The following is a 27387-nucleotide window of genomic DNA, read 5'->3' on the forward strand; positions in this document are numbered from 1 at the left end:
GGTGATGGGTAAAATGCAGAGGACAAATTTCACTGTGTGCACCGTGTGCTGTGCTGCTGTGTATCACATGTGACAATCACTTCACTTTACTTTAAAGCATGGATGTGTGTGGGGATGACAGCATGGCATCAAAATCATTACAATTTCAAAATTGCCACAACAGAACATGCAATTAACACAGACTCAGGGCACAGTCATTTCTTAAACTATTAGTAACTGTCAATTCTTAAACATGTCTATCTGTATCCTGTAGATGTGTGTGGTCAGGCTCTGTCTGGCATACAGCCTGCAGTGAGGGCAATGAATCAGCTGTTCCATTCCCAATGCTTCTGCTGCATGTCCTGCCAGCGCCCCCTGCAGGGCATGCAGTTCTATGACCGGGATGGCTCTCCACAGTGTGAGGACTGTGGTAAGTGAATGTGCACTTAGTTCATTTTTTATATATACAGTACAGGCCAAAAGTTTGGACACACCTTTTCATTCAACATGTTTTCTTTATTTTCATGCCCATTTACATTGGTAGATTCTCACTGAAGGCATCACAACTATGAATGAAAACATGCAGAGTTATGTACTACACAAAAAGTGGAGATGGGTTGGGGTGAGCTGGACCGTAGAGTGAAGGCAAAGGGGCCAACAAGTGCTAAACACCTCTGTTCCTGGCCTTGTGCCTTATGCCTGTGGGTTTGTTTTAGTTTGATTCCTTTGTTTTGTCCCTCGGGTCTGTTGGAAAACCATTTCAGGTGACTACCTCTTGAAGCTCATCGAGAGAATGCCAAGAGTGTGCAAAGCAGTAATCAGAGCAAAGGGGGGCTATTTTTAAGAAACTAGAATATAAAACATGTTTTTGGATTTTTCATTTATTTGTAAAAATGTTTGGAATCATGTATGATTTTCGTTCCACTTTTCAAGTGTACATGGAATTCCAATAAAATAGATTCATGTTTGTGGCTGTAATGTGACAAAATGTGGAAAAGTTCAAGGGGGCCGAATACTTTTGCAACCCACTGTATTTAATGTGTTGGTGGAGGATATAGATATTTATATTTTAATAGACATAAAAATACATAAAATCTCTATTCTCAAATATTCCCCAAAACACAGTTAGTCAGACACAAGAAAGCAACACATCCCTTCATCTGGCCATTTAACAATGGGAAGGGTGGAACGGTAGCAAAAGAATTTAGTATCAGCAGATATGTTCCATTGGGGTGGGGTTAGAGGGGATCTGGCACCTAAATCTTTAACAGGCCTCATGGGTAAGTCTGCTTTTGTGCTGCGTGTGTGTGTTTGTGTGTGTATTTTCAGAATGTATGACATAAGTGAACTCACATTTTTGTTTAGATAGTTGTTCAGATTATAAGAGGAACCATTGTTTCTGGGCAAAGTGCCCAGAATTTGTATTTTAATCAAAGTGCACAGCTCTGTGTGTTTAAGAAGAGAAACAGACTCTGCATTCTTCTAACATATGTAATGCAATGAATTATTTTTTACATAAGAGAACTGCAGTCTTTTAAAAATTCTGTTTCCAAACACGTCTGGAGACAATGATTGTTTTTGCACTGTACTGTGTGTCCTTTCTGCCATCTCTCCTGCCAAAAGTACTAGTGTCTGTATCCAATCAGCCCCCTACCTCCATTATCTTCCTCACTCTCTTTCGCCTGCTCTGACCTTACAAGGAAAGGAGGTAGAGTTGATGTCATGGAGGGAGAATGTTTCAGAAAATCCACCCAGTGGGGAAAGAAAGAATGGGAGACAGAGCGGGGGTGAGGGGAGAGTGGGCTGCTATTAAAGTACGGTTTCTGTTAACGGACAGAGGACAAATGAAGCCTGTTCAGTAAATCTTCTGCAGCCTGCTGTAATTTATGGTGCAAAAATGTTCTCTCTCTCAATTTGCATTAGGTAAAGAATATCGGAGAGAAACAGAAACGCATAGTTTCCGTGCCTAGTGCTGGAGTTGAACGAGAGCGGGCTTGCCCTGTCATTCCACCGACAGAAGGGGCGTGTCCCGTTCTGTATGGGCGTGTCCAGCAGGGAGAAGGAAGGAGGGAGAAAGAGAGAAAGCGAGGGGCGAGGCTCATTCCATCCCTGCGACACACAGATGCAAACTACATACAGGTAGGCTTCATGTTTTCAAAAGATTATGAGGAATTAAATGGTTGTTTTATATTCGTTGAGTTTTAATTCTTCTGTGCTTTCTTCATGGCGCACACATCATTAGGTTGTTAATGATTGCTTGACTCTAATTAAGCAATGGATGGAAGGGAAGGGTTCCTCGAGAACAGGCCTGGCAACAACTGTTCAAACCTGACAGTGACCTGCCTGACACACACACACATTTTTTTTATATATATATATATATATATATATATATATATATATATATATATATGAGAGAGAGAGAGACTTTATATTATATGTGAGTGTGAGTGCGTTACCATAGAAGGGCGCTGATTGGTCAGGGACTGGGTCTGCTGACCAGACTACGACGGGAAATGCGGAAGTTGGAAACGGATACTGGTCGTTTTATTTGGGAAAAGTTGCAGGTAGCAAAGTGGAGGAACGTCCGCTGAGCACTGCAAGAAACAGGACAGTCGCTTGCGATGAAGTAAACTAGAAAGAACCTGAGAGAAACGTTTTAATACGGCGAAAGAGTTGCAATTACCCGGACGTTGTACTGCTGGGACTGAAGAGAAGGGCTCTCCTTTTCCTCCTCACCTTCCTCTTGCGGGCTGTGGTGAGTAGGCCTTGGTGTAAAAGGTGGACCTTGTTTGGACCGATTCAGTGTAGGAAATTCCATATTGCGATAGAACTCCGCAGTCTAGGTTGGGTGAAGAGGTCTGTAAAGATCAACGCGCATTTTGAGCAAAAGGCATTGTATTTTATATCGTGTATACGGGCGGACAGTAGCACTTATAACAGAATAATGACTGCATACGTATACACATGGACATTTTACCGCCCTGAGCCTCATGGCGAAATCACCCAGTAGGTTGAAGGTAATAATTAATGGTTGATGAGGGGAGGTAAGTGGGTGAAAAATGCGGTAGGCGGGTTTAATACCGAGCTCCACTTCTCCTTATATGGCGACCAGCCTCAGTCCTGCTTTAGGGAAGTGTCGAGCCAGGCCTGTGTATTTATAATAATTAGACTCTGTACACTTAAAACAGGATTGTGTGTGTTTTTGTGTGTGTGTGAGAAATTTCTCCATAATTAACTGTTTTGTTATTGCTTTGTGCCTGAAACATAGAATTGATTAGACATTTTGTACAGATCCCTATTGTTTCCTATAGTTAAGTGTTACTCCTATAGTCACACTTACATTTAAATGCATCGCACTGTCTGACATATGCCCTCACTTGCCCATCATGATTGACTCGTGAAGAGGCAGAGTGCCGCTTCTGTTTACTCATGTAAGGGATGACTGAGAAATGACATCTTTTAAAGTAAAGAACAAACTTTTTTCTAAAACTATATTTTCTCGCTTGAAGTTTTCTCCTTCATAATGTGAGCTGCAGCCTGATTCATTAGTATAATGAGGGGAAACCCCACCCCTTTCATTCAGTTTCATTCAGTATCTCATCTGACACTATTCAGCTGCTTTCATCACTGAATCATTCCAGACATCTGTTGTAACGCAACTCCACAAAGCTTGAAGACACTGAGTCATAGTGACACAGCTTTTAATGCTGGGAAAGCCCAGCACACATTTAAAGGTGTTGTTCTTTAAAGTTACCATTGCATAATATGAATCCATAATTAGTATAATTGTTTATCAACATGCTTTTGGTGTAAAAATTAACATCTTGGACTGTGGGCTCAGAAAGAGTCATGAGTTGGAAACCATGCTGATAAAAACAATCCCCAGTGATTGTAAGGACTTGCCTAACCTGTGAAGGATTTTGAAGGAAAATTTCTTGGGGAAATTGACTGTCTGAAAACAGCTTTGATGACTGTGTCTGCCACATCTGTGTCTTTCACTGATGTATATGTAGCATTATATTAAATGGATACCCACTCTCCTCTACAAGCACATAGAACAGCTGTTTGGCTTGCATTTCTGTTCTTATGCTAAACTGCTAAACCGTTTTCAATATTTAAAAAAACTGAAAATCAGAAGAAAAATGTTTCATTAACATTAAAAAACAGGAGTGTTACTCGTCATAAAGCAGCATGAAGTAATGCTGGTGGGTCATGTGACCAGGCTTCATAAGGCCTAAGGAATGTCTACATATGTTACAGCTGTTGGTCTCCTGCGATTGCTGCTGCCAAGTGTGTCCCATATTGTCTCAAGCATCCTAATCCACCAGGAAGGAACAGGCCAGAGGTCTGGAGCTACAGCTTGCATCTCTACTGTGCTAGATTTACTAGATTTTCATGCTTACCTGAACCCAACTTCACAAGGTTCAGTAAAACATTCTGATGTTTTTTCTATACATTACAAGGTCATGCCGTCGTCATAGTCCTTGTGTTTAGTTATGTGTCCTGTGTAATCTTAACAGGCCGGTCCTTATTTGGCAGTGGTTTGATCTGAGAACTTCTGCTGCTTGCCCACAGATTCTTCTCTGTGCTCAGAAATGACCCATATTCCACGGAAACTACACTTAAAAGGGCATTATCATTTATTACTTCATCAGTCAGTGTGATTTGGTTCAATCAGTGGGCTTCAAGGTAATTTGGATTCATTTTGTCTGACCGTACGTTCTGTCTGGCTGCCCTGCCAACAATACTGAGAAAGTCTTATTTTTGCTCATTAGGACTGATACCTACACCACCCTAGATGGTCCTCCCAAAGTACACTGGTGAGAGATACTAGCAGCTTTAAGCTTGGAGATAGATGTGGGGACTGCAGCTTGCTCAGAATAAAAGCTCCGGTAATAAGTAGGGCTGTATCGATGCACATGAGTGGGGAGACTGTTTTATTAAATAATTTTTAAAAAATGAAATAATTACTGTTTACATAGTAAACTGTTTTGACTGAGGGTCTGGTGGAGGAGGTTCATTTTATCTGCGAGCTCTAGAAGGAGTGTGAAAAGTAAAGGAAGAATTCACAGGTCACTGGGGCAATGCTGACCAGAATTTTCCACTGGTCTGATTTTGTCTTGATTTGGGTTATTTCTGCATTTTGGGTTACTGGTCTCTGCCTCAGCATGAAGAAGATAAGCACGGTCCTAATATTATACGTCAATTACAGTTTGCTGAATAAAGCAGAAAGTTCCAACAGCAAAAAGTCCATGACTGAGCTGGTTAACATCTGGAGCCTGTTCAGGTCTGATTCGAACTGACATGACGTGAGCTCAGAGGGTGGATTGACATCTCTCAAGCTACCCCATGTTCTTCTTCCTGTTCCAGAGTAAATAAATGTGTGTGTTATCTGTGGACTGTGTACAGGATGGGTGAGGCTGCTTAACACCCTGACCCTGTTATACCAATCATGAAGTGTTTGAAGGTTGTTTGAATTTGAAGCAATTGGCATTGGAATCTAAATTCGCTTGATTGATAAGATTCAAATTCTAGACACCTTAGACAGTGGGATGGAGATGTAACAACATTGCACATTTAACGTTATTAAGTTAAGATCACATTTACTGTTTTTGGACCAAAAGCATCTGTTGAATAGCATATGCTGTTATATTAAATGATTGATTCTCCATATGTCTGTGCATATGAGGTTACTCCTCTGAGGTGGTTGATGCGTCCTACATGTGGAACAGATGGACTTTGGGTGAAGTAACATTTTTAACTGCAAACACATGTGAGGTAAATATTTAAGTTATATAAACTGTTTGTGCCCATGCGCCAGAGGCCCTTATGAGGGACTGGCTCTCAAGGGGCCCATGCAGGCTAAAGAACCAATTTCCTCAAATTCTCACACAAAAAAAGTGTAACCCAATGTTCAGATTAATGCACTTCAAATCATTCAGTTCTGACTTTTAATACAACTTTCAATCCTAACTAGTCGTTACACTTCTTCATACAGACAGGAGAATTGGAGAACAAGTCCCTAAATAGTTTGAGTAAACATGATCAGTTGGAAGTTCTGTGTTGTACATTATTCAAGGTGTTTACTCTCATTCTGTTGGTGGAAGACACTCAAAACCAGGAAGTGTCAATGTATGTATAAGCAATAATGAACAAAAAGAGAGCCATGCAAATATGAAAAGCACATGGACGCACTGTTTCACTGTACAGGGGTTTAACGGTCAAACTAGGAAATGTGTTCATCCTGAATAATTCTGATGTTTTATTAATTCTACTCATTACCTGTATACTAATTTATTCACCATTTTGAATGTATTCTCTGGCATATATTTATATTTATATTATAGTGTTTTTAAGTACAATTACGGGTTGAAAAGGGGTCAGGATTAGATAGTTTTACTTCTTTTTTTACTCCTGTGCCAAAAAATGTGCTGATGTGTTCAGGTTTTTATCATAATCATTGACAAAGTTAAAAATATATCCTTTTATAGAGACTGAATACAAGTGAATGCTGCAATGCTAGAGCTTCCACAATACCTCCAAAATCCCTAGCCCTTTTTATAAGGCATATAATATCCTTTAAACTTCCTGGCCTATCCCCTATCTTACTTAGGGTAGTAGTAGCCTAGTGGGTAACACACTCGCCATATGAACCAGAAGACCCGGGTTCGAATCCCACTTGCTACCATTGTGTCCCTGAGCAAGACACTTAACCCTAAATTGCTCCAGGGAGACTGTCCCTGTAATACTGATTGTAAGTCGCTCTGGATAAGGGCGTCTGATAAATGCTGTAAATGTAATGTAAATCTTACTGACCTGTACGTTTCGGCTGATGGGCAATTTTTTGCTGGTACTTGTGACTAGTGACATGGTGTGTTGCTAGGGATGGTAGTAGCCTAGTGGTTAACACACTCGCCTATGAACCAGAATACCCAGGTTCAAATCCCACTTACTACCATTGTGTCCCTGAGCAAGACACTAAACCCTAAGTTGCTCCAGGGGGACTGTCCCTGTAACTACTGATTGTAAGTTGCTCTGGAAAATGCTGTAAATCTCATAAAAGAAAAAAAAATAATAATAACATAATCAATATTTGAATGCACGTTGTAAGTCACTCTGGATAAGGGCGCCTGCCAAATGCCGTAAATGTAAATGCAATATTGCGATATACGATAAAAGACACTTGCTGGTATATCAATGAAAAGTCGCATACAAATGACTAATAGTGAAATGTTTCATTTCAAAGTGAAACATACAAACTACTTATAACAACTTGAAATGCCCAGTGCTTTCACTGTATTATAGTTCTTGCGTTTAACCAAAACGTGGTTTGGAGGCTGACTTGAACACAGGGATGCATAGTTTTGCTAGCTTAGCTAAGGTTAGGATTTGTAAACTGAGGTTAATTTCTTTAGGAAACCTTCAAAGTTTGAGAAGTTAACTAAACAGCTAAGAACAGTCTAAATAGTTAATGTCTACATTTATCCAAAACGTTTATTGGAGGCTGACTTGAACACAGGAATTAGCTTCGCTAGCTTAGCCTAGCTTAGCTAAGGTTAAGACTTATAAAACGGGATTTTATAATGACCAAATATATTCAAAACAATTGTCCAGCCTTCCCTATGAAATGTAATCCCCGGGATCTGGTTTGGAGCGTACAGCAGTTTGTACAACCCCAAGCAGCACAAGAGTGAGGCATTATTTTGCGCTTCTCTCCATAGACATGTATATGCTTCACTCCACAGCAGAGCCTATCGCAATATGGCGGTGACGTTGACGTACAATGTGAGTCATGAATCTGAGGTCTCCATTGAACCGAATCGAAAGTCATGTGACCAAACACGTCACATTCGACTGAAGTGAGACTTCAGTCAGCTCGCAAACTTTGAGAGAATGAGTGATATGTTGCCGATTCGATCCATGTACTAATCATTTAAATCGCAGCTTTTTGGGTTCATGTAATCGCACAGACTGACACCGCGATTACGATTGTGATTTAGATTAATCATGCAGCACTAATCACAAGCAACAATATGACTGTGACCATGTGACTAATTGGTCTTTGTCAATGTTATACTGGCCAAATTGCCATAACGCACTCAACTCCTTCTCTTTCAACTTTCAGATAACCAGGATGGCGGACTCCAGTAGCAACAAGCCCTTTATGGTCACTTCTTCTCTGAATCTAAAAGTCACTGCCCCCTCCTTCTACAACCAACCAAAGAAGTTTGCCTCTGTGGCTCCGCCTCGCCCCAAAGGACAAAATGTCGAAACGCAGCAGTCATCTTCTGACCCTTCGGTGGCTAGCACTGCTGTAATTGGCCGGGTCGGACAGATGCCTCCCCTGCCTCCATCAGCGGGTTTTGATGGTAAGATTCGTGATTGTGGTGTGGAGTGGATTTTAGGGACAGAGCAGCAGTCCCTCAACCATGTCAGCCACGTGCAGTTAAGGGCTGGAGGACATTGACCTTGTACAAGTTTGCCATGTATCATGAAATGCTACTTTGCATCTTATTATACACTTGATAGCAACAACAACATTTATTTTTTTATATAGCCCATATTAGGGCTGCACGATTTGAGGGAAAAATACATATTGCGATTATTGAGATCAATATTGCGATTGCGATATGATAAAGGACACTTGCTTGTATATCAATGAAAAGTCACATACTAATAGTGAAATGTTTAATTTCAAAGTGAAACATACAAACTACTTATAACAACCTGAAATGCCCAGTGCTTTCAAAATGCAATATTGTACAAAATTAAATAAATCACAAAAAACTCTTTTACATTACTGTTGAACGACAAACCCTGGTAAGGCTAAACAACTGTTTTGATTATATTTGGCCATTATAAAATCCCGTATTATAGTTCTTACGTTTAACCAAAACGTTGTTTGGAGGCTGACTTGAACACAGGGATGCATAGCTTTGCTAACTTAGCTAAGGTTAAGATTTGTAAACTGAGGTGAATTTCTTTAGGAAACCTTCAAAGTTTGAGAAAAGTTAACTAAACAGCTAAGAACAGTCTAAAGAGTTAATGCCTACATTTAGCCAAAACGTTGTTTGGAGGCTGACTTGAACACAGGAATGCATAGCTTTGCTAGCTTAGCCTAGCTTAGCTAAGGTTAAGACTTATAAAACTGGATTTTATAATGGCCAAATATATTTAAAACAATTGTCCAACCTATGAACTGTAATCCCCCGGGATCTGGTTTGGACCGTACAGCGGTTTGTACAGCCCCAAGCAGCACAAGAGTGAGGCATTTTTATGCACTTCTGTCCATAGACATGTATATGCTTCACGGCACTGCAGAGCCTATTGCAATATGGCGGCGACATTGACGTACGATGCAGCGCGTCATGCGGCGTCTAACCATATGTCTCCGAATCGAAAGTCATGTGAACAAACACGTCACATCCGACTGAAGTGAGACTTCTGTCAGCTCGCAAACTTTGAGGATGAGAGAATGGATCAGATATGATGCCGATCCAATCCATGTACTAATCATTTAAATCGCAGCTTTTTGCGTTCATGTAATCGCACAGACTGACATCGCGATTACGATTGTGATTAGATTAATCGTGCAGCACTAGCCCATAATCACTTTAAGTCTCAATGGGCTTTGACCAGCTCTACCTTAGACACCCCCTACAATTTACCCTTCTGCACACAAGGAAAAAAGAAGCAAGAAGAGAAAAAGTTGCCAGGAACCAGAATTTGTCTGGTGATCTCTTCACTGGAGTCTGCAGCTGGTCTGCACGCTTGATTCAGTACCTCAGAGAGAACAACCTGAGAGAGAGAGAAATAACCTGCAATATGACAAATTACATTTAATCAATGTTCAAATGCTTGGGCATTTACTCTAGCATTTGTAAACCATTAAAATATAAATAATGTACATGCAAAGAACTATTTCCACACTAATCTTAGCACTAAGAGTCGAATTCTGTTTTTTTTCGTTTTTTTTTTTCCCTTAAGACATCGGTGCTGACCCAGCAGCTGAGCGCATACCTAGACAGCAACAACATTCATGAAGTATATCAATTGGGATTTAGACCTCATCATACACTGGTTAAAGTGGTTAATGACCTGCTGTTGGCCTCTGATCAGGGTCACATCTCGCTGCTTGCCCTGCTGACCTGAGTGCAGCGTTTGACACTATTGATCATTCTCTAACCTGTCAAGGAGAATAGTGTGTTGTTGGGATTAAGGGAATAGCCCTTGTATGTTTCAGAGAGGCAGCAGCTGAGCAGAATGTCTGAAGGACATTAGACAGAAGATGCTTACCAACTTTCTTCTGTTAAACCCTGATAAGACAGAAGCTCTTGTACTTGGGTTTCAAGCAGCCAGACATAAGCAAGCTGACTACATCATAACTCTAGATAGCCTTTCTATCTCACCAAGTACTGAAGTAAAGCATCTAGGTGTCCTCATTGATGCAGGTCTCTCATTCAATTCCCATGTAGATAATATCACTAGGATATCATTCTTTCAAATTAGAAATATTGCAAAAATAAGAAACATCCTCTCAAAGCACGATGCAGAAAAGATGGTCCATGCATTTATTACTAGGTTAGATTACTGCAACGCAATACTGTCTGGATGCTCTAGTAAGTGCATGAGTAAACTCTAGCTAATTCAGAATGCTGCAGCCAGGGTTCTAACTAGAACTAGGAAATTTGACCACATCACCCCAGGATAAGTCACTGTACTGGCTACGCATCAAATTTAGGATTGACTTTTGATCTATAAAGCTCTAAATGGTCCACCTTACCTGAGTGAACCTTTAGTTATTTGCAATCCGCCATGCCCCCTGTGATCAATGGGTGTGGGGTCACTACTGCTACCAAAAGTACAGAAGGTCACAGCTTGGACCAGATCTTTCTCATAAAGAGCTCCACAGGTGTGGAACAGTGTTCGGGACTCAGACACAGTCTCAATGTTTAAATCCAAACTGAAAAAAAATCTGTTTTCTTTGGCATTCTGTTAAAGTCCCAGACACAGTGTCAATTATTAAGATGACTTATATATGATGACTTAGCATGAAACGAATCAAAGGGTCACCACAGCCACCACCAACGTAACAACTAAAGCTTCAGGGATCTTCAAGTGGACCAGTAGCATCATAATCGACACGTAATGTACACCATGACGCTGGACTACTTTTTGGACTTCTCCACCTCTGCAACTGTAGGGCTTTTTCTCTCATTAGACAAACCATCACAAACCCTGCACTGACACCGTTTGCAGGTTCACACTACCCTGGAAGGGGGTCCCTTCCCAAGGTTTCTTCCTTTCTTTTTTTCCTCTCCTAGAGTTTTTTTGTGTTAGGGTTTTTTGCAGAAGGGTCAAGTGTGGAGGGTGTCAACTGTAGAGCCTGTCAAAGCCCATTCAGACCTACTGTATCTGATTTTGGGCTATATAACAAATAAATGTTGCAGTTTAATTAATCAGCCTATTCAATCATTTACTGGAACTGGATTGTGGGTGATGTCACACTTCCCTTGGGTAAACTCTGCTTAGAAACTGGTCTCCTCGGTCCCCAGATGTCTGTTGAGTGTTGCAAGCAAGGATCATTTCTGATTCTGATTGAAGGCGTTTTGGAAACCTGTCAGCATAGAGCATAAAAATGTTATCTGGCTCTTATCTAGTGCTTAGACCGACCAGCCCAACTTATTTTAAAACATGCATCATCATGGCAATACTGCACCCAAGGCTTGCCCGTAACATAGCATTATAGGCGAATGCTAAGGGCGGAATCCATCCAGGGGGTGCCACAAACTGAGGAAGAAAAAAACATTCCACTTCTTGTTAAAACCAGTTTGTATTAATACTTAAAAAGCAGCGTTTTGGCTACATTTCCCCCAACAAAAAAGTCTAGACATGCTCGTGGATGAGGGAATTTTTGTGGAATTTTGTTTTAATAAGTGAGACCGGTGTTCTGTTTCCTGTGAATCACATGGCAAGTTTTCAAACTGCTTGTATGGCTTTTGTCAACTCTGTATTGAATGACCCAGTTGTAAGGCACGACAAGTACTACAGACACTTGTTCATACAAACCGGATTCCAAAAAAGTTGGGACACTACACAAATGTCAATATTTTATTTACAATAGAACGTAGATGACAGATCAAACGTTTAAACCGAGTAAATGTATCATTTTAAAGGAAAAATATTTTGGTTCAAAATTTCACGGTGTCAACAAATCCCAAAAAAGTTGGGACAAGTAGCAATAAGAGGGTGGAAAAAGTACATTAGTGGAACACTAATTAGGTCAATTGGCAACATGATTGGATATAAAAAGAGAGCTTCTCGGAGTGGCAGTGTCTCTCAGAAGCCAAGATGGGTAGAGAATCACCTATTCCCACAATGTTGTGCAGAAAGATAGTGGAGCAATATCAGAAAGGTGTTACCCAGCGAAAAATTGCAAAGACTTTGCATCTATCATCATCAACTGTTATTGTCTAGATTCAGAGAATCTGGGACAATCTCTGTGCGTAAGGGTCAAGGCCGTAAAACCTTACTGGATGCCCGTGATCTCCGGGCCCTTAAACGACACTGCACCACAACCAGGAATGCTACTGTCAAGGAAATCACAGAATTGTCAGTGAACACAATCCACCATGCCATCCGCCGTTGCCAGCTGAAACTCTACAGTGCAAAGAAGCCATTTTTAAGCAAGATCCACAAGCTCAGGCGTTTTCACTGGGCCAGGGATCTTTTAAAATTGAGTGTGGCAAAATGGAAGACTGTTCTGTGGTCAGATGAGTCACAATTCGAAGTTTTTTTTCGGAAATCTGGGATGCCATGTCATCCAGACCAAAGAGGACAAGGACAACCCAAGTTGTTATCAACGCTCAGTTCAGAAGCCTTTATCTCTGATGGTATGGGGTTGCATGAGTGCACGTGGCATGGGCAGCACGTGTCTGGAAAGGCACAATCAATGCAGAAAAATATAGATATAGGTTCTAGAACAATATATTCTCCCATCCAGACGTCATCTCTTTCAGGGAAGACCCTGCAACAAGATAATGCCAGACCACATTCTGCATCAATCACAACATCATGGCTGCGTAGGAGAAGGATCCGGGTACTGAAATGGCCAGTCTGCAGTCCAGATCTTTCACCTATAGAGAACATTTGGTGCATCATAAAGAGGAAGGTGCGACAAAGAAGGGCCAATTTCTATTTCTAAACTTGAGAAACTGGTCTCCTCGGTCCCCAGATGTCTGTTGAGTGTTGTAAGAAGAAGGGGAGATGCCACACAGTGGTGAAAATGGCCTTGTCCCAACTTTTTTGGGATTTGTTGACACCATGAAATTCCGAATCCTATTTTTCCCTTAAAATGATACATTTTCTCTGTTTAAAGTTTTGTTCTGTGATTTATGTTCTATTCTGAATAAAATATTAGAGGTTGGCACCTCCAAATCATTGCATTCAGTTTTTATTCACGATTTATATAGTGTCCCAACTTTTTTGGAATCCGGTTTGAAGTTCTGACATCTAGTTATAGGGATTAAGTAATGTCTCATGCATCACGTAGAGAATCATCCTCATATATTTTAAAATTGTAGAATTATTTTTTACATTTATTGTTTGTTTCTTATTTTGGCAAAATGTCTAGATTTCCCACCCCCCCCTCCACCACTGGATGATGCCGAGCTACCAGCCCCTCCCCCAGATTTTCATAGCACGCCTCCTGCATTCCCAGACCCTCCCCCTCCAGCTGTGGAGGAGTTGCCCTTTCCTGCACCCCCAGAGGAGGTAAATTCTGTCCCCTCTGCCCCCCATCCTCCGCCACCACCCCCTCCTCCACCTCTCCCTGCTTCAACCCAATCACCCAGCAGTAATCAGGTAAGATTTGCATTTACAACATTTATCCAGAGCGACTTACAGGGACAGTGACCGTAAACATTTTATCAAATTTTAACAATTTATGGAAGGCATTGTTAAAAAAATTAACTACTTCTCTACCCCAAACTTCAGTTGACCGTTTTCATTTAGATTAAGAGAATCAGGAAAATATGGTGTGATTGGTGACCTTTTGAGCACGGTGTACAGTGGAGAGCAGAAGAATGGCACAGAGCTAACAATTCTCTTATGAAACAATGACACTTTCAATTATAGATGGGCAGACATCCCACTCATGATTTGGAAACAAAATTTAAAACCAAACCTGTTATCTATCAGTGCATTTGTCATTTTTAGGCTGAGGCAAAAGCTTCATTAACCTTTTTTTTGTGCTGTAATCATGCCCACTAGAGATCAAATAAAAATAAATAACATAAATACAGTATTTAGATATACAGCTCCACATATACTTCACATCCTTAATCCCAACCACTTGCATAATTCAGTTTTTTTTCTCCTTGTCTGTGATTTTATTGTTGTCATTCAGTGTCATATGTACCACTTTGACTTTGCTTCTATTAATTTCTGCTTGTTCTCACCCTCAGAGGTTAGTGGAGAAACAGACCAGCTTTGACCGACAGCTGGACACTCTGACTGGGATGCTTTCAGAGATGGAGACAAGAGCTTCCTTCAACCCAAAGGTACCTGATAACAGAAATCACACTAAGACTTTAAAACTTTGCTTTTTATCATCTGTGTCCTATGCACTAAGGTAAGGTACAGATTCCCTCAACGTGATTCAAGCTCACTGTAACTTCACCTACACTCTTCTTTTTAGGGGGGTTATGCCTTCATAAAACTTCTATGACCATTACGGTCCATATCAATACAATGTGACAGAAAATCAATACAGATCTCATTATCTTTATCCCTATCCACAAGCATTTAGGTTTGATCACTCTCAGAAATTATCCTAGAAGTAAACTAGTAAAAGTAAAAAGCCTATACATTTAAAAACAGCCTATAGCCTCATTTTTTTTCCTTTTTTTTTTTTATATTTTGAATACCTAGTTGTAAGACCTGACTCACTGTTTCCCGGATCACATCTGTAACCTGTGGGGTTTGGCAGTGGAAAGGTTGAAAGACCTAGAAATTCAACAGAAACCAATTTTCCACTTTGGATTGTCCTAGTGTCAGGTATTCAAACACAATTACTCAGATATTTGTGATGCCTGAGCTGTGTTCATTTTATTGTGGTTACACTGTTTGAATAAAAACTGTAAAAAGGCAGTGAACTTCAACAGGTTTTCCCTATGCAGGGACATAGGACAGGACTACATGATCCGCACAAGAATTTACATTTACAGCATTTATCAGACGCCCTTATCCAGAGCAACTTACATTCAGTAGTTAAAGGGACAGCCCCCCCTGGAGCAACTTAGGGTTAAGTGTCTTACTCAGGGACACAATGGTAATAAGTGGGATTTGAACCACAGTTATAATAGTTTTGGATTTTTCATTAGTTTTAGTTTTTATTTCGTTTAGATTTTTTTTTTCCAAATTCAGTTAGTTTTAATTAGTTTTTAGAGGCAGATTTACTAGTTTTTATTAGTTTTGATATTTTGAAATTGCTTAGTTTTAGTTTAGTTTTTATTAGTTACAGTGTTAGTTTTAGTTTTTTTGTAAATTAGGATATTTGTCAGGTGCATGAATCAAAATCACCAGAATAGCCTTATCCATCTTAGCTCCGATAAGGTTATTGACTCTTGCAGCTCCGGGTGTTTTGAATTTTGGTTCGAGTGAAGTGGTGAACTTTTTGAAGGTAATCGAGTCACACAGTCGTGTAGACATTCCAGTCTTAATAAACATATTTACCAATGCTTCTTCTCATTTGTGGTGTTCCTGCGTATTTACTAGCCAGCAGCTACTTGGTCGGCGGTGGAAGCAGTCCATTATGGATGCTGTAGTATCACGTTCCTTTCCCATGTTACCTGGCCTGGCTACCGCTTCTCTTTTGGGGGAGGGCGGGCGAGAGGCTAGCTTGTTCAGGTACTCTTGGTTCGCCTTTTTGTGTGAGCTTTTCAAATGGACTTTCAGATTCGTGGGGTTTTTCCCCTTGAGAAGTATTCCACATATTGTATCACCTGCTTCTACAACAAGGCACTTACTTTTATTTTTGCCACTGTCATAATCAAAGAAATCCCAAATAGGACTTTCTTCCGACTTTCGCTGCAGCCATCACGCTAGCCGGCGGCGTCACGGACAGACTATGGACACGTGACGTCACAGACCACGTGTTACCATAATGGTCAAAAACCTGTCTTAAAACTGGCAGCGTGAAGAAAATAGATTTTAATTCAACCCAAAAGGCTTATTACAAAGACGAAAACGAAGGACGTTTTTGCTATAATATTAGTTCGTTTAAGTTCGTTTTGTATACACACAAAACAGTTTGTTAGTTTTCGTTTTTTTTTTTTTTTAACTCTTTATTTCAGTTAACGAAAATGCTTTTTCAATTCTAGTTTTAGTTTTATCGTTCGTTTTCGTTAACTATAATAACCTTGATTTGAACCCGGGTCTTCTGGTTCATAGGCAAGTGTGTTACCCACTAGGCTACTACCACCCAGATGACCAAATGACCTTATAATATCAATAGCAGTATAGAGTATTAGAGTTTTTTTGGGGGGGGTTGCACTGGTGTGTACCTAGAGAGAAATCAAGTTGTTTTTTACTATAGCAGAGGCTTAAGCTGACCTTCCAAAAGCACAAATTGATTCCTGCAAATACTACGTCAAAACACACCATTGTATGTGCATAGAAGAAACACAGAAAGAGAATGCATTTCGTCATTATATTCTAGAAAAAATTCTTCAAACAAAGAAAACATTATAATTTTCCGCTACATCTAGTAACTTTGACCGAAGACCCTCCTTATGTCCTCTCACTAGATAGCACTTAAACACTGCTTAAGGTAAAAGGGGTGTACCTACTTTAACCATTACAGATATTAGCCTAGTAACAAACCACACACAGGCTAAGTAAGTGGCGAATTCAATTCAGAATTAATTTCACAATTTATTCCCCAAATAATCCTGGTTTAAATAGAGAACCTAACTTATCTTATCTAGTTAACATAGCTAATGTTGATTGTACTGGCCTCAGTAATTCAGTTGCATTAGCCGATGAAACACTTAGACAAATAAATGAGGGTTGTAAAATAACACGTTAGAGTTCTGCTGGCTACTTACCAACGCATGGCAAACCAAACACACTTATACTGAAGAAAAAGGTAAGACTACTGGGTTGCCAGGTGTGGCCCTGTGTATCATTTGCTCATATTCCACTATATCAACATGATTATGATAAATAATCACTCTAGGTTCAGATGTTGTTTTTGGAAAGGGGTGGACTGTAACCTCCGGTGAATGAGTCAGAATTATATTTATTAGCCAACTCAAGGAATTTGATTCAAGCTCTCAAGCAACACAGTACAATCTGCAGTACACAGAGCAATATAATATAAGAAAATATGCAGGTGTGCATTATATACAGATTATAAACAAGACTATACAATATACATAAAGTGCAAGAAACAATAATGTGCAAGTATGGAGTGTATGAGAGGGAAGAAACCTAAATCTGTAGGTTCTGGTCTGCAATTTTCTATAATGTCTGTCAGACACGAGGAGGGTGTAAACTTTTTTTTTTTTTTTTTTAACCTGAAACACTCCCAGCCTGTCCAAGTAAAATTAGTAGCTGGTCCTGTAGTCTTTATACCGCTGCTTATTTGTGTTTTTGACAGTTACCCAGTCAGATGTCCACCAGCCTGGGTCCTAAGCCATCAGCTCCACCTCCCATAGCACCCAAACCGCCCCTTTCATTTCTCCCACCCCCAGAGCTGCAGGACCGCCCCCCACCTGCTCCATGGGCTGAAGAGCTTCGTGCCAGGACCACCCAGCGTCAGGCCCATCAAAGCCCCGCTTCAGGACCTACTCCTACTCAATCTTTGGCTAAAGCTCAGTGTCCATATGTGACTCCCACCTTCATGCCTTCCAATTCAGTTTCTCAAGAGGCACATGTCCCTCCTAAAGCTGGATCATGGGCTGCCAACCACACCCCTTCCAACTCCAAACCCAGACCTTCAGCTCCTGCTGTCTGTCCCCTACCAGTATGTGCTCCATCGGCTCCTTCTGTCAACCACGCCAAACGCTCACCCATCGGCAGTCAAGAGAACCTGACTTCATCCCCACCGCAGACCAAGCCAATGGCGTCTCCTCCATCAACCAACCAGGCTGCCAGGGGTCCTGGTGTACCTAAAGTAAGAATGAGAGAGACACTCTATTTTCCATCCTTTTCCCCTCTCCCTGCCAGCTTCCTCGTAGGTTTACAAGCCATTTGATTTCTCTCTAGCCCTCTGCCTCCAGCGGCACTGGTGGTGTACCTCTGACAATGCGGGAGGTAGAGGAGCTGGAGAAAATGACCAATGACTTCATCAGAGACATGGACACACATGCTCCTGTAATAACATCAGCCCCTACAGGTACCCTGCCACCTGCCCTCCCAGAAAATGCAATTCAGTAAAACACCCAATTAGACAAGACATCAGCAACCATGTGGACCCTCATGGTTGCTGATGTCTTATCTAATTGGATTGGCAAGGTTCTCCTGTACTTCCTGTTCTGTCTCATTTCTTAATGAAGTGCTGCTGTAATGATCATTTGAAGCAAATCTTTTTTAAGATTATGCTGTAATCCATATGCCATCGCTAATGACTGTTGCTGCATGTTTTGAAAGTGAAGTGATTGTCATTGTGATACACATCACACAGTGCACACAACGAAATGTGTCCTCTGCTTTTAACCCATCACCCTTGGTGAGCAGTGGGCAGCCATGACAGGCACCCGGGGACTGCTTTGCTCAGTTTCTGGTCAGTAGCACCTTGGCACATATTGGGAACGGGTATTTTACATTATTTTACATTCCAACTTCTTGTTTTTGTAGGAAAGTTTTGTTTCAAAATTTTTGGCACAAATCTGATTCCATAAAAATCTATGCATGATTTATTGAAACACATTTGTCTGGATGTGTGTGGGATGACCGCATGGCATCAAAATCATTACAATTTCAAAATTGCCACAACAGAACATGCAATTAAAACAGACTCAGGGCACAGTCATTTCTTAAACTATTAGTAACTGTAAATTCTTAAACATGTCTATCTGTTTTCTGTAGAGGTGTGTGGTGTGTGTGGTCAGGCTCTGTCTCGCATACAGCCAGCAGTGAGGGCAATGGATCAGCTGTTCCATTCCCAATGCTTCTGCTGCATGTCCTGCCAGCGCCCCCTGCAGGGCATGCAGTTCTATGACCGGGATGGCTCTCCACAGTGTGAGGACTGCTATGTGGTAAGTGAATGTGCTCTTAGTTCATTTTTTATATATATACAGTACAGGCCAAAAGTTTGGACCCACCTTCTCATTCAATGTGTTTTCTTTATTTTCCTGACCATTTACATTTGTAGATTTTCACTGAAGGCATCAAAACTATAAATGTAAATGGTCAGGAAAATAAAGAAAACACATTGAATGAGAAGGTGGGTCCAAACATTTGGCCTGTACTGTATTATTATTATTATTATTTTTTATGAATCAAACATATTCAAATCCTAATAAACCAACAAAATATATTTTGGATGTGAATGTGTCCATTTAAACCAACTGTGTAAATGTGTAAAGCTTTATAGGGTGGTAGTAGCCTAGTGGGTAACACACTTGCCTATGAACCAGAAGACCCGGGTTCGAATCCCACTAACCACCACTGTCCCTGAGCAAGACACTTAACCCTAAATTGCTCCAGGGAGACTGTCCCTGTAATACTGATTGTAAGTCGCTCTGGATAAGGGCGTCTGATAAATGCTGTAAATGTAAATGTTTTTGGTCCTTTGGACCAATCCCACTTAATCAGACATCACAGACCAAAAGATGTTTTGATCAATTCTACAACAAACTTCTTGTTCTACATAGCCTGACATTTTGCGATCTCAGTTTCCAAGGTGGAAAGAGTACTGAAAAATGTTAATTAAGTTAAAGTATCTTTACTTTGCTTAAATTCTACGAAAGTTAAAGCACCCATCTAAAAATCTACTTGAGTAAAAGTAAAAAGTTACTTATTTTAAAATTTACTTAGAGTAAAAGTTACTTGATGTATAAAATGACTAATCATAAATCCAAAACAGCACTAGATGTTTTTATTCATTTGTAATGCAGTATAATGTGCAAACTATGTTCAGACTAAATACCAAATTCAGTAAAAAAAAAAAAGAGAAAATAAAGCCTAAATCAAAGTATCTAAAGCTGTAAAGATGTTCCTTAAACTGTGCTTTTTGTTCTTTCTATAGAACACCTAAATATATAACTGACAAATGAGCACACTGACTGCTGATATAAAAAATGAAATAAAGCACCCTGCCCTACAGAATATTACAGTATTAGACTGTAAAGCTCTTGTTCAGTTTTATTAATGTAATGTATGGAATACACAGGCAAAAGGCGTATACAATGCATCCAGAGCACATCACTTTTTCCACCATTTGTTATGTTACCTTATTCGGAAATGGATTAAATACATTTTTCTCCAAGCAAAGAAAACATTCAATTCTATACACACAACACCCCATAATGACAAAGTGAAAAAGGTTTAATTGAGGTTTTGGCAAATGTATAAAAAATATTAAACTGACAGAACATCACAGCCTTTGAGATGTTTCTATAGCTTAATTGGATTCCACCTGTGGGGGAAAAAACACTTGATTTGGAAAGACACACACCTGTCTATATAAGGTCCCACAGTTGACAGTTCATGTCAGAGCTCAAACCAAGCAAGAAGTCAAAGGAATTGTCTGTAGACCTCCAGGACAGGATCTGGGGAAGGTTACAGAAAAGTTTCTGCTGTTTTTGAAGGTCTCAATGAGTGGTGGCAGCATCATGCTGTGGGGATGTTTTTCAGCTTTAGGAACTGGGAGACTAGTCAGGATAGAGGGAAAGATAACTGCAGCAATGTACAGAGACATCCTGGATGAAAACCTGCTCCAGAGCACTCTTGAAATTGGCTGACTGTTCATCTTTCAGCAGGACAATGCCACTGCACACAGCCAAGATTTCAAAGGAGTGGCTTCTGGACAACTCTGTGAATGTCCTTGAGTGGCCCAGCCAGAGCCCAGACTTGAATCCAATTGAATATCTCTGGAGAGATTTAAAAATGGCTGTGCACCAACGCTTCCCATCCTTCAGAGGTGCTGCAAAGAGGAATGGGCCAAACTGGCCAAGGATAGGTGTGCCAAGCTTGCATTGTTTGGGTCAGCAATGTTTTCAGAAGATTTCATCACAAGTAGCAGAATAAAGCGAAGAATTTCTGGATACCTTTTCATAGGTTGTTGTTTTGTGTTTTGCCCAGATACAATACTGCTATTTTCTGATTTGCTGTTGTGTAGGCCTTTTCTTTTTTTGATTGGTTGGTAATTGACCGGCAGTAGGACCCAGAGGAATTGCCTTGTTTTTAGGGCTGCAACAACGACAACAACTAAAAGAGTTGGCAACGAATTTCCTAATTGATTCGTTGTGTCGCGCGACTTGGAGACATTTGAATATTAAAAAAAAGAGAAAAAAATTATTATTACAGATGCTAGTCCGGAGCAAAAATAAAAAAAAAACGAGCGGAGGTAGAGGACAGATACATGGCGGAGGCAGAGAAATCTGCGTGAAAACATGCAAAAGTGACATGGCACGGCACGGGAGCACCACGGCAATTATCCAGCACCTGAAACGCGTGTTTGATGAGGAGGAAGGGAGTTGAGCAGCAGGGGAAGTCACTACAGAATCCTACTTTTTTTTTCTGTTTTGAAGTGAGGAACGTAATGTCCCTGGTGCTGGTGTTTACTCGTTATCCAGCTTGACAAGCATGAAAAGTTAGCGTTAATAACAGTAGTAAAGCAGGGGTGCTATAGTTACTTTGCATTAGAGGACTAAAGGCATGTTTTTATTCACTAGCCATTTTTGGACCATTCATTTTTCAATCTGTATAGATACACTGCAAAAAAAGCTTTTCTTACATTGCAATTTTGTCTCGTTTCCAGTCCAAATATCTAAATAATCTTAAATCAAGATTACTAGACAAAATGAGAAAATTAAGTAATGCTTAAAACTTCTGTTTGAGATTATATCTCATTAAGATTAGTTTTCTAACCCCATTGGCAGAAAATTTTGCTTGTTTTAAGCAATCACTTAATTTTGAGATGTTTTTTTTTTTTTTTTTTTTTCAGAAAACAAGACAATTTCTTATGCTATTTCATGTGTCTAGTGAATGTATCTTGATTTAAGATTTTTTAGATATTTGGACTGAAAACAGGAAAAGTTTAGAAAAGCATTTTTTGCCGTGTATATTCTGTGCTTTGTCCCATATACGTTATTATTGACACATATTTGCGTTTCAGTAACGTTTTTTTTTCCAATGTAGCAAAGTAAAACTTGGGTAAAATGTAATCGAGTAAAAGTAAAATTGCCTTTTAAAAACAACTTAAAAATTACAAATTACTTACAAAAACTACTCAATTACAGTAACGTGAGTAAATGTAATTTGTTACTTTCCACCTCTTCTCAGTTTGCATTCTTCTGTGTTCTCCATTTTGGGAAGCAGAGAAGACCCCAAACAGAGCTGTCCAGTGGCTAAATGTGATCAACACAAAATGTGGTGTTTTGTTAAAATTGGAAAACCAAAGCAAATTCTTATCATCTCATTCTGAAGGAAACTGCATTTCAGATGATTTACCTTGCCTTTGAATCAACTCAAAACATAGCAGTAATTAAAATACTTATTGCTTTAAAGTAAGAATTGATTTAGTTGGTTTCGTTTTTACCATTAATCAACATAAAAATATATACTGTACAGTTTTATTCTAAAGTGTTTAAAGGGAATCACACTTTCTGAAAGCACAGATTATACATTGTCATGCACGCATTTCAATAACTTTGAACCAATGCAATTTAAGAAGAATAGCCAGGGAATATGAGTAATGGTCTAATTAGCCATCTGTCAATGTGCTAACCTGTGTGTGTGTGTTTGTGTGTGTTTGTATAGAACTCCCTGGCAGTGTGTGCTTGTTGTTCTGAGCGGATTACAGACCGTGTGCTGAAGGCTGTAGGTCAGTGTTTCCATGCCCACTGTTTCCGCTGCACCACCTGCAACTGCAGTCTGGAGGGTGCTCCTTTCATCACCGATGACTGCAACAAACCCTACTGTGTGCCTGACTACCATCGGTGAGCTGGTGTCCCAGTTAAAAACCACTTTTTTTATTTTATATTTCATAACACCACTCTTTTTCTCAGACGATTTTCTCCTCTGTGTGTGAGCTGTAACGAGCCAATAGTGCCAGACCCGGGCAGTGAGGAGACTGTGAGAGTTGTCGCTCTGGAAAAGAACTTTCACCTCAAGTGCTACAGATGTGAGGTATGAGGTCCATCCAGTTATTCAGGCAATGGAAATCTTTTGTTGTTACCTTACTTTCCTCTTTATTTGTCTCTCTCTCTCCTTTTTTTTTTTTTTTTTTGGGGGGGGGGGCGACGGACATCTAGGACTGTTCGCGCCCTCTTTCCATAGAGGCAGATGCTGATGGCTGCTACCCACTGAATGGGAGGATCTTATGCATGAAGTGCCACACTAGCCGCGCAAAGCAGGGCACGCAGTGATTGACCACATGCCAAGTCAGTCACTTGATAAAACACTGAAACCAATCGCACGTTTCAGAGTCCAACCAGCTTTTACCACACCTTTGTATTAAGCCTTTTTTTTTTTTTTTTTGTGTGTGTGTGTGTGTCAGCCTTGGTCCTGAGAGCAGGTGTAAAACTCCAGTTGTCCTATCTGCAGTCATCCTGCCTTGACTCAGACCTATCAGGCCAGCGTGGCTGCTTGGCTTTGCGTAGGCTGCTAGAATGTGTAGACACAGTTCCGGCCCTACTCGGAGTATTACATACCCCCAGTGCCCATTATTCACCATGCTGAGGCCTTGAGGGTACCATCTCATAAACCTTAAACAAGCCTAGTAATGACACATGTGACACTGCTTATAGAATCTAGTCCTAAGGCTGTAGCCAAATGCGAACAAACAGAATATCAACAATTAAAAAATAAAAAAATACAGCAGATGTTTGCTAGCTGTTCTTTGTGTGTGTGTGTGTGTGTGTGTGTGTGTGTGTGTGTGTGCGCGCTTTGCCCTCTGAGCATACAGTGTTTTATTAGCCTGCTCATCTGGGGAGGATTATGATTGTGACCTAAAATGAATTTTAAGGCTCATGCAGTCTAATAAAGGTCATTCTAAGAAGAGCCCACTCACAGTGTTTTTTCATCTTATTCAACAGCAATTCATGACCAGAGTACATGCCTAATCTGACCTTAGTGAAGCCAAAAACATACGTCTCTTTTGTCGTCCCCATGTACCGTAAGATTTGTTTACATAGTGTTGAATGACTTTAGTCTTTAGTTGAGACGAATAGGGCTGATCCTAGTGCTGTACTCGTTTGCCCTCGTTCTTTTCTTCTCATGTTAATTCTGACCATGAATGTGCATGACCGTATTTTCTTATTTTCAACTTTGTAGTTCCAGTTGTTAATGAACATGCATTTTCTAAAGTATCGCTCTTTCTATAATTGTAAAAACATTTCCAGTTATAATTTCCATTTTATATAGGTCTGTGTGTATCTGTGTTTCCTTTATTTAACTTTATTTGGCAGGTGCTTTTATCCAAAGCAACTTACAAGGAGTGTCCTTGTTGCTCTGTGCGCCTATTGCTGAAAGTTATTTCCAGCTTTAAAGGTTGAACACATTTATGAAAACAGCATGACCAAACACTATATGACCTGATATTAATTTAGAATTTCTTAGGGTTTTGCATGGTGATTTGGCACATACTCCTTGTTGCACAGTTTGCTGCACAGTGTGGCTAGGTTTGCCTCAATAACATTTTCTTTTTCCGCTCCAGCCCTGTGACCACATTGGAAGCATATATTTAAGTAATTGCCATGTAATTACTTTTCTTTGTCTCCCTGCATCGTGCATAGATATATGCAAATTTCCAGTATGTGAATGTGTGTATGTTTACGTTAGATTTAAATGTGCCATGTTTTTTTTTATGTTTGTTTTTTCTCTGCCTTTTATATTTTACCCATAAAAAATAAAATATGTGATTTGATCAGTCATCTGATTTGTGTCTCCTTAACTTTATTCATTACGTTAGTCTAGTAGCAACATGTAGGTGAGACTAGAGAAAAATGTACTGTGAATTGGGTGGTCTTACAATGAAGAATGTGACATTTTTCCCCTAGAAACAGTGATCTTCACAAGACAACCGCAACCCACCAGTCTGGGTGTTCCCTTTCACAGACATTGGTCACATGAGTCAGAGGTGATGAAAAAAGCTGCTCTGGCTGGTGCTTCTACAAACAGATACACACACAGAACAAACGGGAGAAAGCATACATTTCAATTAGCTTAACTAATTGAATCTGTGGAGGGAGTTCAAAGTCCATGTTGACCAGCGACACCCCCAAAGCGTGAAGGTGAAGTGATAGTCACTGTAATACACAGCACAACACACAGTGCACACACCAAAATGTGTCCTCTGCTTTTAACCCATCACCCTCCTAAATCTGAATATGAATTGCCAACCAAGGTTACATTGTATTGAGGTGAAATTTTGTAATTGACCAATATATTGACCTATATATAGATAAAATTAAATATACAATGTGATTTTTTACATTCTGCCTTTAATAGTTGAAGTGTACCTCTGATGAAAATTACAGACCTCTCATCTTTTTAAATTGGACAACCACTTTAAAAGCACTTTAAAACAACTCAAGTTGCCCAAAGAGCTATACACAGACAAAAGAAGAGACAGTGAATAAAAACCAATAAAATAATAACCCCAATAAAACAGTAAAACCAACATCTAAGACTGATTTAAAAGCCAAAGAGAATAAATGTGTTTTGAGCAAGCTCTTAAAAGCAGGAAGAGACTTTATAAAGTTAAAGTAAAGTGAAGTGATTGGTCTGAGACTTTGAAGCAGAATGGACAGATACTGTGGGGCAAGGCCATGAAGACATTTTAAAGCAAACAATGACATTTTAAAATCAATCGTAACGAACTGGAAGTCAAAGTGGCGACTGGAGTAATGTGATTGTGTTTTTTTCTACCAGTTAAAAGCCATGCAGCGACATTTTGGACCAACTGAAGTCGATCAAGTGACCTCTGGTTAAGTCAAAGTCAAGTCAAAGTCAGCTTTATTGTCAATTCTGTCACATGTACAGGACATACAGAGAATTGAAATTACGTTACTCTCAGACCCATGGTGCTTACAAGTAACATTAAATACAAAACAGTAACATTGAATACAAAGGTAAAAAACACAATATACAATTTTAAAAACACCATATACAAATATGGGCACATGGTGGAGAGTGCAAAACCATGTAGTGCAACAGAGGTAAGTTTAAAGTGACAGTGACAAGTGAGGTGAGGTAGTTGGCAGACCAAAGCTGCACAGAGTGACTGGTGCACGGTCAGTTTGTGTGTGTTAGGGTTCAGAAAGTTTGTGGAGCAGAAGAGGGGAGTGAGGGGAGTGGGGGCAGAGCCAGGAGGGAGTTGAGTTTCCTGACAGCCTGATTGGTGAAGCTGTCCTTCAGTCTGCTGGTCCTGGCCTGGAGACTCCGCAGTCTCCTCCCTGATGGCAGCAGGCTGAAGAAGGTTTGCATTGGGTGGGTGGGATCAGCTGCTATGCCGAGGGCTTTCTTGGTGAGGCGTGTGCTGTAGATGTCTTGGAGGGAGGGGAGAGGGACACCGATGATTCTCTCAGCTGCTCTGACTATGTGTTGGAGAGTTTTTTGGCAGGATGCATTGCAGGCTCCAAACCACACAGTGATGCAGCTAGACAGGATGCTCTCGATGGTTCCTCGGTAGAATGTGTACATGATGGGGGCTGGTGCTCTTGCTCTCGGAGGAAGTAGAGACGCTGCTGTGCTTTCTTGGCCAGTGCAGTGGTGTTATTTGTCCAAGAGAGATCCTCAGTGATGTGCACACCCAGGAACTTGTTGCTGCTCACTCTCTCCACGGATGCACCGTTGATGGTCAGAGGAGCATGCTGAGTGTTTCCTCTCCTGAAGTCAACAACAATCTCTTTCGTCTTCTCTACATTCAGAGAGAGATTGTTGTCTCCGCACCACGTGGCCAGGTGGCTCGCCTCGCTTCTGTAGTTGGACTCATCCCTGTTATTAATGAGTCCCACCACAGTCGTGTCATCAGCAAACTTGATGAAGAGGTTGGAGCAGTGTGACGGAGTGCAGTCATGGGTCAGCAGAGTGAAGAGTAGGGGGCTCAGCACACATCCCTGAGGAGCCCCCGTGTTAAGGATGATGGTGCTGGATGTGCTACTGCCAACCCCTACTGCTTGTGGTCTTCCTGTGAGGAAGTCCAACAGCCAGTTACACAGTGAGGTGTTGAGC

At 40.5% G+C, this 27387-nt stretch overlaps 1 protein-coding gene across 3 annotated transcripts; it reads left to right on the forward strand.

The window, feature by feature from the left end:
* Positions 1 to 1883: 1883 nt before the first annotated feature.
* On the forward strand, positions 1884 to 25085 carry zyx (zyxin). 3 transcript variants are annotated; one of them, XM_028978167.1, is made up of 10 exons: positions 1884 to 2118; positions 8108 to 8351; positions 13616 to 13845; positions 14448 to 14543; positions 17645 to 18160; positions 18253 to 18382; positions 19075 to 19244; positions 22972 to 23150; positions 23220 to 23340; positions 23466 to 25085. In XM_028978167.1, the coding sequence occupies exons 2-10, from the start codon at positions 8117 to 8119 to the stop codon at positions 23577 to 23579; spliced, it is 1791 nt and encodes a 596-aa protein (XP_028834000.1). In that variant the 5' UTR covers positions 1884 to 2118; positions 8108 to 8116; the 3' UTR covers positions 23580 to 25085. The 3 variants fall into 3 exon arrangements, with proteins under 3 accessions (XP_028834000.1, XP_028833999.1, XP_028834001.1); XM_028978166.1 differs by lacking the exon at positions 1884 to 2118 and adding an exon at positions 2469 to 2737; XM_028978168.1 differs by lacking the exon at positions 1884 to 2118 and adding an exon at positions 4248 to 4327.
* Positions 25086 to 27387: the final 2302 nt, after the last annotated feature.

This window comes from Denticeps clupeoides, chromosome 4 (assembly GCF_900700375.1).
Source record: "Denticeps clupeoides chromosome 4, fDenClu1.1, whole genome shotgun sequence".
In the NCBI taxonomy this organism is placed as follows: Eukaryota; Metazoa; Chordata; class Actinopteri; order Clupeiformes; family Denticipitidae; genus Denticeps; species Denticeps clupeoides.